General features: G+C 35.6%; 1 protein-coding gene across 2 annotated transcripts in view; it reads right to left on the minus strand.

Annotated features, from left to right (window-relative positions):
- Rnf128 (ring finger protein 128) overlaps nucleotides 1-12,058 on the minus strand; it is a 99,454-nt gene that overhangs the window by 9,047 nt on the left and 78,349 nt on the right. For both annotated transcript variants that reach the window (XM_048336876.1, XM_048336875.1), the window contains exon 3: nucleotides 2,087-2,158. In XM_048336876.1, the coding sequence (XP_048192833.1) occupies nucleotides 2,087-2,158 (72 nt within the window). The remainder of the gene's footprint in view (nucleotides 1-2,086; nucleotides 2,159-12,058) is intronic.

The following is a 12,058-nucleotide window of genomic DNA, read 5'->3' on the forward strand; positions in this document are numbered from 1 at the left end:
GCTGGCATTCTACCACGGGAGTCATAACTTCACTTTGGCTTTTTGGTGGTTAATTGGAAATAAGAGTCTCATGGACTTTCCTGCCCGGGCTGGCTTTGAACTGTGATCCTAAGAACTTAGCCTCTTCCTGAGTAGCTAGTATTACAGGTGTGAGCCACTGGTACCCAGTTGGCATGTTTATTTTTTTATTGGGTTGTTTGCATTCCTATTGTTGGGTTGAAACTTGTCTATATTTTCTTCATACAATCCTATAGGAAACATGTGACTTGCAAGTATTTCCTTTTAACCTGTATCTTCTTTCCCTCTCTTAATACTGTCTTTCAAAAAACAAGAATTCTAAATTTTAAGGGCCAAATTCCTCATTTTTTATAGATTTGTTTTTGGTGTCATATAGAAGAAGTAATTTTATGTCACACAGAACAGATATGTTTTTCTCCTGCTTTCTAAACATTTCCTAACTTTAGGCATATTTAGTTTGATTATCTATTTTGAGTTATTTTTTATATAGCATATAGAGAATGAATTTTTTTTTCTTATGGATATCTGATTGTCACATAAAGCTTTCCTTTACAACAATTCAATTTTCGTCTTTATAGAAAATAAGTTGGCCAGGTTTATATTGATCTATTCTGGACTCTGTTATGTTCCACTGATTTGTAAGTTTATTCTTTCTCTAATACCATGCTATCTTGCCTGCTGCAGCTTTAAAATCATCCTGCAAGTCAGGTGATATGAACCATCCAAAATTGTCTTTTTTTCTTTTTTTGGGGGGCCAGTCCTGGGCCTTGGACTCAGGGCCTGAGCACTGTCCCTGGCTTCTTCCTGCTCAAGGCTAGCACTCTGCCACTTGAGCCACAGCGCCGCTTCTGGCCGTTTTCTGTATATGTGGTGCTGGGGAATCGAACCTAGGGCCTCGTGTATCCGAGGCAGGCACTCTTGCCACTAGGCTATATCCCCAGCCTTTTTTTCTTGAGACAGGTGGACCTAGAACTTGCTACGTACCCCAAGGATGACCTTGAACTCACAATCCTTATGCCTCAGATTTCTGAGTGCTGTAATTCAATGTGAGTGCTACTATAACTGGCTCCCAAAGTTGTTCCTATTTGTCAAAATTATTTTGTTTGTTTTAGTTCTTTAGATTTTCCATATAAGCTTAGATTCAGCCTAACAACTTCTATAAAAGATCTCACTAGGATTTTTTTATTGAGACTATGGAATCTAAAGGTCAATTTGGGGAGCTAGACATCTTAACAGTATTTTCTAACCAAGAAAACATGGTATATCTTTCATTGATTTCTTTCATTCTGTTTTGCAGAATTTAGCATATAACTCTTGTATATACTTTATTTATATCTAAGTAATATTTCTGAGGCTGTTGCAAACCATATTTTTTATTTGGATAAGTCCTATAGCCATTTTAAGATATATGTTTTACACATCAATGGTTGTTTTCGGATGTCTCATATCTGAAAGGGATGCTCAAAAATGGCCGCACTGAAGCACTGTATTTGTTTCCTGTTGTTATGGTAGCAAGTAACTATGATTTAATAATTTAAAACAACACAACCTTATTCTTATTGTTCTGTAGGTCAAAAGTCTAAAATTGCGGTCTTGGTAATTCTATGTTCCTTCTGAATGCTTCAGGGGAAACCCCCTTCCTTCCTTAAATTTTCTGGCTTTTAGAGGCTGCCTGCATTCCTTGGCTCACAGCCTCTTCCTTGAGCAGCTTCAACTTTTTGCTTCCTTGTCATATTCTCTTGTGTACTGTATGTATAGTCGAAGCTCTCTCTTCCTCCACCAGATAAAGACACTATGATTATATTTATGGCCCATCTCTCTGGATAATCCAAGGTATTCTCTATCTCAGTCTCCTTAACTTTCCTTATTTGCAAATTTCTCCCTGCCAGATGAGATAAAACTCATAGATACTAGGGATTAGGATAGATATTGCTAGAGGCTATTATCAGCATACTTGTAGCCTCAAATAGATTTTTAAAGTCAATGAGCTTTATAAATGCCAATGAAAACCATCTTGGAAAAATGGTCAATGTGAACAATGGTTTCAATTTAAAAGCAATAAATGTACCTTGTCTCCCTGTTTCAATGTACGTAGCTGAAGCCGTCCAATAGCTTTTTTAGCATCTGCCTTTAACTGTCTCTGAAATAAAAAATAGCAAGTATTAGACAAAGTATTTGGAAAAGATGAAATTTGGGGGAAAGGGAATTAATGAGTATTTATGAAGTAAACATCAATGTATAAGTGAAATTTCAAAGATTTAACTAAATATTACCCAAATATAACCCAGTTTGTCCAATATTAGGATTATTCCTTACTTATTTTTTTACTTATTATGTTTTCCTGTTTATTTTTATTTTTTTTTCAGTCCTGGGGCTTGGACTCAGGGCCTGAGCACTGTCCCTGACTTCTTTTTGCTCAAGGCTAGCACTCTACCTCTTAAGCCACAGTACCACTTCTGACTTTTTCTGTTTATGCAGTGCTGAGGAATTGAACCCAGGGCTTCGTGCATTCTAGGCAAGCACTTTACAGCTAAGCTACATTCCCAGCCCCTCCTTGTTTACTTTTAAAGCATCTTAAGGACCATAATGGTAAAGCTATATGTCTTTATTCCAGATGGATTCAGATGCTACGAATTTCAAATAAATTTTCCTATTTTTAAGCTCAAATGACTTTAAGTTTCAGCTATTCCAATTTATTTCTCTTTTTGAAATGTCTTGTTTGGTTAGAAGTATACAAGAGTTGGATTCAAATGAATCTAGAATCAAAATCACATTCTGTCACCTCTTCAAGGAATAACTCTAGGCAAGTCACTTAACTTTTTGTGATATTTCCATATGTGTACATATTGTACATTGACCAAATTCACCCCCTTTATTACTCTTCATTATTCTGTCTCTCTTCTACTTCAGTTTTAGTGGGTTTAGTTATGCTTTTTCATACATAAACACAATTTATTTATATTTCAATTTACTCCTACTACTCTCCTTTCCTCCTTCTCTCTCTTACTGATCCTCTCCCAGTACACCACATTTACATTCATGTCGCTTTTTAAGGTGTAGATTTCACATATAAGAGAAAATATTCTGTTGTGTTTCACTTAACACGATGATCTCCAGTTTGGTCCACTTTCCTTCAAATGACCTACGTGCATTCTTTATTGCTTAACAATACTATTTTCCATATGCACCACATTTTCTCTTTCCAATTATCTGTTCATGGACACAAAGGATGATTTTATAATTTGACTATTGTAAATAGTGCTCCAATACCCATGGATGTGGTGGTGTCTCTATTGTATGCATGTCATTTAATTCTGTGAATTTATTTGCTTATCTGCAAATGAGGATAATAATCCTTACAAAATCTGGTATTAAGAAAAAAAATTCTGTTTATAACCACTAATGCTTAACAAGAAGGCTAGATTCTGAGAGTAGTCACCCTTTTGATCCATGGAGCACATATCTAAATGAGTCTGGACATTTGAAGTCAAGACCAAGGCTCATTGAGGGAACAAGGACTAAAACGTTGTGTAAATGAGTCAGAAATGATCAGGATGTGGAGGAACCGAATAGATGAAGAAATCATCACAGAAGAAAGGAAACACTGTGATGTGAGTAGGCAAGAGGGAAAATGTGGTATGAAATATTTGTCATTAATTTGGTGTAATGTTTTAAATAATTCCTACTTTCATACAATGTCTCATATAAATATATGTGTAAATTGAAATAAGGATAGGTGTTACATATGGGTGCATAAAGATGGCATGTGCAAGGCTGGTATCAGTGGCTCATGCTTGTAATCTCAGGAGGTGGATTGAGATTTGAAGTGAGCCCAGGCAAGAAAGTCCTTCAGACTATTTCCTCCAATTAATCACAAAAAGCTGGAGAGTGAGTGGAGCTATCCTTGAGCACTAACACTTAGGGGCAGTGTTCAGGCCATGAATTCAAGGTCTAGGATACACATGCCCACCCCCCCCCCCCAAAGATGCCATGAGTACTATGGCAAGATGATGGAAAAGCTTATTTTGAATTTGAAAATGATCAAATGTTCTACAAAATCAGTCAAAATTTGGTATTCAGAAACAAAGGGATTTGTGAGAATATAAGCAGCTTTCTCATCTCTCTCTATTCTCCTCCTTACCAGGACCCCAGCTGAAATAATACAAGTAAAATATCTTGTATACTGCCTTGCATGTAGCAGACACTTAATAAAATGCTTATAAAATGAAACTATAAGCTAATGATGTATAAATATGCATTAGCAATTACTGGTAGCAATTGATACATATTTGTAGCAAATATATTTTGGAAGGGAGTAATTCATAGTACAGTTATGTGAGGAATCTCTTCAATGTCTAGAGCTGTCTCCTATATGAGATACTGCTTTGTGAAAGCTCTATGGCATAAAGCCAAGGAAATGACTTTTTTTTTTGCTGCCTCAGAAAAGGCAGAAACCTCTCAGACTGTTACTTGACCAGAAAACATAGCTTAATAGAATTCATAAGAAAGCCTAGACTTAAGAAGAAAAGGGATGCTAATGAAAGCTCCTTTGTTCCTCTTTTGGAACTTAATTGTAAGTTAAAAGGGAGATTCTACGATTAGTCTTTTTATTAGCCCAATTTTCTTCACTTCTATTTTGTTATCTACATTATAAGTAAATAAGTGTTGGGGAACAGAAGACATTTAGTATTTTAGGTCCTAATTTGACAGATAGCAAAATCGATGCCCTCAAAAGAAGACATGTCTTAATGAAATCAGAGTTGGCTGGTGTCAGTTCCAATGAAGACGAGCTACATGATGAAAGCTTGGAGTAGGAAGATACCACTATGAGTCCTTTATAAATCTGCACTTGTTATAATTTTAAAACTTTTCAGAATTTGAGACTGTCTTGCTATTTAGCAGAGGCTGGCCGTAAACTCATGATCCTCCTGTGTCAGCCTCCAAAGTGCTGGGATTACATTATTACAGGTGTACATCACCACACATGGCTTTAAAAATCCTTTTCATTTGTTGCTACTAGGTTTTGGACTTAGGGTCTTGTCTTTGTCAGGCAAGCACTCTTCAATTTGAGCCATGATATATAATACCTCATTTGATCTTCATGACAGACCACTGAAAGAGGTAATATCCTGACTTAAAAATGAGTACATAGATGTTTGGAAAAGTTAAATAACTTGTTGAAAAGGACATACAGCTTGGCAGGGGTAGGGAATTGTTTTTCTGCCAAGGGCCATTTGTGTATTTGTATATTCATGGGCCATACAAAATTATTAATACAGGTAGATGGGCCTCATGCAGCCTAGGAGATACATACATATCTTTCCTGTAGTGCACTAACCGATTTCTGAGGCCTTATACAGCCTGTGGGCCAGATGTTCTCCAACCCTGAACAACAGAGCTGTTACTGGAACTCTAAGAGCCCGTTATAATATAATAATCTACAATTCAGCTGTCTTTTGAGGATTTATTAGTTCCTCAATTCTATGGTCTATAAAACTGTGGCAATCCTTTTAGTGAACAACCCTGGCCTATATTTCTAACTGTCACTACTTTCTTGTCACATAGGTCTTGAGTTACTCAGATGTTGAGAGGGGAAAAACTCAAGGGAAAAAAATAAATAAAACCAACAAGACAGGGCTGGGAATATGGCCTAGTGGTAAAGTGCTCGCCTCGTATACATGAAGCCCTGGGTTCGATACCTCCGCACCACATACACAGAGAAAGCCAGAAGTATCTCTGTGGCTCAAGTGGCAGAGTGCTAGCCTTGAGCAAAAACAAGCCAGGGACAGTGCTCAGGCCTGGAGTCCAAGGCCCAAGACTGGCAACAAAACAAAACAAAACAAAAAACAAAACAAAACAAAAAAACAACCAACAAGACAAAAAGAGGAGGTGAAGAGGGTAAGTAGTAGTATACTAATAATATGTCTTCGGTGATCATTTTGCTCTTTGTCTTTAAAGCACAGGTTTAAGAACAAAGCTCTAGAACCCAGTTGGATAAATGCATTCATAAGGAAGTAATGCTTCTTTAGGGCATTTCTTGGTTAAGTCTATATAGTTTGGTTTCTTAGCCAGGCACCAATGGCTCATGCTTATAATCCTAGTTATTCAGGAGTCTGAGATCTGAGGATCTTAGTTCAAAGCCAGCCTGGGCAGGACAATCTGTGAGACTCTTATCTCTAATTAACCACAGAAAAACCAGAAGTGGAACTGTGACTCAGGTGGTAGACTCTCAGCCAAGTGGAAGGGACTAGGCCCCAAGTTCAAGCCTCAGTATAGGCACAAAAAATTTCTCTTCCAAAAATGTTTAAATCAGCACATTATGTATGAAGTATGTTTTTAAAAGGTGGTGGGAAGGAGACTACAAAGAACACATAGAGAAAAATCTGAGATGCCAGAACATATACACAAAAGGCTCAATTGTATGGGGTTAATCTAAAGATTTGCAACATTTAAAGATAGTATGCCCAATCTGAATGGAAATTTATATTTTATTCCCTAAAAGTTAGAACTTTAAGAGCATATCTACATTGTTAGAAAATTACATTGGAGATTTTTCTAATACCAAGGCATATCAGAATAAACTCTTTTCTACCCTGTACATTATTTCCAGCCTATTATCATATTCTATATCTAATATTCATTTATTTTCTTCTCTTACAAGATTGTGAGTAGCTGGAGGACTGGGCTTTAGTTTATTTTAAAACAATTCTCATTGTGGCTAGTAGTTGCTAAAAATATTTTCTAAACTTGGAAAGTATAAACTGATTTTCATTGCTTTCTCATCCAAGACATTGCTCAGTTTCATTTATAAAAAGCCTCTCCTAAATTTTGGGAAGAAAGATTTAAAGAGCATTTATTTACTCTTAGCATGTGTCAAGTGGAGCCCTAAGATTTTTATGTGTCACTGTGTGTAATCATTAACAGCCTTGTGAAATAGGCATTTTAACACCCCAGTTTATAGACAAGAAAACTGAGGTTTTGAAGTATGACTAAAGTCCAGACAGCTGGTTGGCTGTAGAGCTGTGATTCAACTAGATCTCAGGTTCTACCTGGTTTTAAAGCTCATGAACTCTCTACTATATTACCCTGGCTCCATTGTGCAGTATCAAAGAAGTCATTAAAATGCTTTGTATTACTTGTGAAGGAGATAAATGAAAGAAATAAAGTGGAGAACTTCTCTTTTTTTTTTTTCTTCTTCTTACATTTTGTTTGGTTTTGGTTGGTCATGAGGCTTGAACTTTGGGCCCTGGGTGCTGTTCCTGAGCTCTTCAGCTAAAGGCTAGCACTCTACCACTTGAGCTGGAGGTAAACTTCTAGTTTTCTAGTAGTTAAATGGAGATAAGAGTCTCATGGACTATCCTGCCTTGGCTGACTTTGAACTGTGGTGATCCTCAGATCTCAGCCTCCTGAGTAGCCAGAATTACAGGCATGAGCCACTGGGGCACAGTTTTGGAGAACTTCTCAAAGTCAGCTATTAGCAGTTATAATTATTATTGTTAAGTAGTTTTACAAAAAGGTTACAATTCCATAAGTTAGGTTATGAGTGTAAGGCATCTTGATCAATGTTACCCCTCCCATTGTTCTCCCCGCATTTCTCCCTTTCCATACCTATCCTCATGTTACGTAGCTCATACTTATTGAATATATTAAGTACATCTGCTCACCCTTCCTCCCTCTATTCGTTGGTACCCATTTTGGTGCCCTCCCCCAATTAAAATTGTTTTAAAATTGAGTATTTACTATAATTTGAGAAGAACTTTAAAACGGGTTTATTATAACAATAGCCTCTCCTCTCCTCCTCCTCAATCCTATAGATATCTGATCTACAAACATTTGGAAGTAGGACTGAAAATTTATTAAAAATATGTTGTAGTTTGAATGTGAAATATTTCACACAAGCCAAAGTCCCTATCTTGTGGCATTGTTTGGGAAGCTCTGGAAATTTTAGGAGGTGGACCCTTGTTGGAGGAAGTAGGTTGCTACAGATCAGTTCCTGGGAATATTTTGTTCCTGACTGCTCACAAGTTTGCTCTCCTCTCTCTCTCTTCTCTTTCTTTCACCCCCTGCCCCGTTTCCCTCCCTCCTCTCCCACCAACCTGTGCTTCTTCCATGAAGTGAATAGCTCCCAAGCCCCTGGGCCAAGTGAACATGAATTGAACTCTCTGAAACATTTTTTTGGTAGAAAAACAGATTTGTACAAAATAAATATTTCTTCCTTTAAGTTTTGTTCTCTCAGATATTTTGGTCACAATAGTGAGAAAAAGAACTGATATAAGAACACTGGTTTTTCGCAGCTTTGCTTAATAGAAGCATAATATTGCTGTTCTGACAAATCAAAAATTCAGTGCTTCCAGTAAATTAAAATCTTTGTTATACAGGAATTTTCTGTTATGAATGGGAATTTATTGGGGCTGAGAGAAAGTCAAACCTATAATGTTTAATCTAAAAATTGTAGTGAATGAAAAGATATACTTAGTCATTTGTGTATCTATATCCAATTAGGTAAAATAATATGCTTTATTTTGGTGATTTGTCAGCTTAGCATTTCATCAGAAGGTATTCAGCTTTCAACTTAAACTGAAATCCACATGAATATCATTAGGTTGTAGTTAAACCTAATTATTTGATGGGGGAAGGGTATTCAAGAGCAAGAAAGGAGGGTAGAAAAGCAAAGTAGATTTTCCAATGCTGAAGTTATTGTCTTTTACAAAGAAATCTTTTCATAAATTTGGCTTAGACTTTATAAAACAGAATATTTAAAAATAAGAAATTCAGGCTGGGAATGAGGCTTAGTGGTAGAGTGCTTGCCTAGCATGCATGAGGTTCTGAGTTCAATTTGTTTGTACCATATAATTAAAAATAAATAAAATTAATAAAAATAGCCAGGCACTGTTGTATAACACCTATAATACCATGAAGACAAGAAGACTGCAGTTCAAAGCCATGTATGTAAACATTCCAAATACAAATACACAGACACACAGACACACAGACACACACACACACACACACACACGTTGATCATGGTACCGTATGCAAGTATATGATGGATTTTCAAATTAATTTCATGTTCTAATGGAGTAGAATCCTTAATGTAACTGGAAATATTTCATATAATTTTTAATATTAATTTAAGTACAGTGGCAAATTTTAAGTTATTAATGTAACATAGCCCTTCTCCATCTGCTGTGCTATCGCTTACAAAACCACAGAGATATATACAGCATATCTTTGGCCAGGGAGCGAATTTGTGTATCATACTACAATACTCAGATTGGGGCCTGGTTACTAGCTGTATTCTGTTAGCAACTGACCATGCTGCCTCAACAGAAACCCAACAAGGAAATCAGCCATATATCATCTTTCTTGATTGTTATACAAGGAAACCACGACAAGCTGTTACAACATGGCCTATGGTTTCTGTTGTATGTAACAACATCACCAAACCCTAACATAGAGACTACTTTGAGGGCCACATTCTCATATATTAACATCCAATCATGGTTACTTTGGGGACATATAAGAAGTAACAACTAGTTGTACTGTGCTACATCTTTTCTCCCAGTTCACCCTTTCCTTTTTTACCCCTTTTCACCCAGTATATCTTCTTGTCCTTGATCAAAGCTTTTCCACAATGAAACCATCAGCTACTGAAGTAATTGTTAGTACAGTATTGTTATACAAATTCTCGATTTAGTAAGGATTTAGTTATCATAGTTAGTGGAGCCTTTATAAATGCTATGTATCCGTATTTGTATGTAATACAAATATATCTATAATTGTATGCAAAGTACTCAGCTAGTGTTTATGTACTTTAGTTAGTATAGTAATTACAGTACTTTTTATACATATAGAACAGTATTTGTGTATGTACATATACATACCCATATATTGTACCATAAAATCAATATAAAGTATATCCAATAGTTTCAAAAGCCACAAAATGGTGGAAATAAACTCAAGAGAACAATTCCTCCATTCTATAAGACCATCAAAATACCTTTTTTTGTGTCAATGTCATCATCTATTTCCTCACTTGAATTATGGCCCCTTGAACTTTGTAACAAATGTGTGCAGAGTTATTTAATACAGTATGAATTAAGTTGTTCTACTTCCTCAGGACAATCTCTATCCATTTGGGATTACATCCTGAAAGATTTTAGTTGAATCTTCCAATATGTTTAATAACTATTTGATTTATTTATATAAAATAGCTGAATCTTACCAACAATAACGATGTTACACCACATCATGGTATGATTACGATAGTTTGGTTTTGTTACAAAATAAATCAGGAAGTATCAAAGAAGTGTTTACTAAACCTTCTTTAAAACTTGGCCATTTTCTTATACAAAATATTGTTATGGTCATATGTCAGTGGCAACGATTCAGTCATTTCTAGTTTTCATACTACTTGGCCATAAAGAAAATCATTTATCTCAATCCACATTATTTTATAGTTAGAAGTTCTCACTATGTATTGTACAGCAAGGTCATCTCCTACCCTTGGGGAATACATGGGCATCATTCAGTAATAGTTCTATTCCTACTAGAAAGTCATTTTTTTAACCAGGACACATTAAGTGTTCAAAGAATGGTTTTCATTTTGGCATGTTCATACATATAATGTACCTTGATGATATTAACCATCCCCTCTATTTATCCTCCTTTAACTTCCCTCCAATCTCTTTTCCCCTTTCCTCCCTAGTAGTTCTCTTTTAACTTTCATGTCCTTTCCAATTCCATATGTTATAGAAAACATGTGATACTTGTCTTTATGAGTCAGCGAGTCTAATTTTGGCTATCCTTTGGTCAAAACCATTCAGAAGTCAGTAATGGAAGTTACAAACCACTCTGTAAATTTGGCAACATTTATTAGTTTTAAATATTTTCTCTCTGTATTTCCATACCTAAGAAATAGAAACCTACTACCCCATGGCTACTTGGGTTTCTGTTTTAAGTAAAGTGATTGACTCTGCTAGATGAGACTTTATGCTTATTCTTAAGTTTGAGCCTTAGTATTCTCTTGAATTATGTGTGGGTATAAAGACCACTTAATAGAAGCTTTACCACCTTCTCAAGTGGTTTCTCATTTATTTCCCTACTATTGAAAGATGATTCCTTTTATCCATTTAAACTAATTTGTCTTTTTCTTAAAGAACTTTTCATTAAAAGTAAATGTAACATATCCCAATATCGATAGGTCAGCCAGCCTAATTTCACCCAGTGCCCCCTTTTGTTTTATTGGACACTATTTATTCCAAGACATGAATTGCTACTGCACAAAACCCCCAAAGTGTTGAGAACTCTACATGAGAGTCAAGTACATTGATCAATTACACGTTATTTAGTTTGGGTGTTTCATAAGCTTTTTTACAATCTTATTTCTAATTCAACTTATAATGCATGATTTATTATTTTATTTATAAGTCATTGAAATTGTCCACCCTATTGCCACCCACAGAAACAGGGATGATATGCGTGTATCTTCTATAATGTGCCAGGCCATAACATCTGGGGGCTCATCTGAGTAGTCATCAACACATATGGATACACAGTTACCAGTGTACCTGACATCATGTACTATGCATTATAAACTTCAGAAGGAAAAACATCTTGAACATATTATTTCCCCCAAGTATCTTAAGAAAGGAAAGTTTCTATTATAACTCTGCATCACTGGCTGGGAATATGGCCTAGTGGCAAATTGCTTGCCTTGTATACATGAAGACTTATGTCGATTCCTCACTACCACATATATAGAAAACTCTGCATCACTATTTCTACCAGTAAAATACAAATTACATATTAAATCTTTGATAGTCCTATACATCATATGTATCAAGCTCTACAAGTTAAAAAAAACAGAAGTCATGAAAATCTATTGCTCTTCTTATAGGACACTTAAGTATTTATAAGTGAAAGTAATTATTGGCTATTTAATAGGTTGTTTTGTTACTAAAGGATAGAGATATAATGCATTAAGTAGCAAAAGATATCCTTTCAAATGTTTTCTTTAATAGGTAAGTTTTAATACCAT

This window comes from Perognathus longimembris, chromosome 28 (genome assembly GCF_023159225.1).
Source record: "Perognathus longimembris pacificus isolate PPM17 chromosome 28, ASM2315922v1, whole genome shotgun sequence".
Taxonomy (NCBI): Eukaryota; Metazoa; Chordata; class Mammalia; order Rodentia; family Heteromyidae; genus Perognathus; species Perognathus longimembris.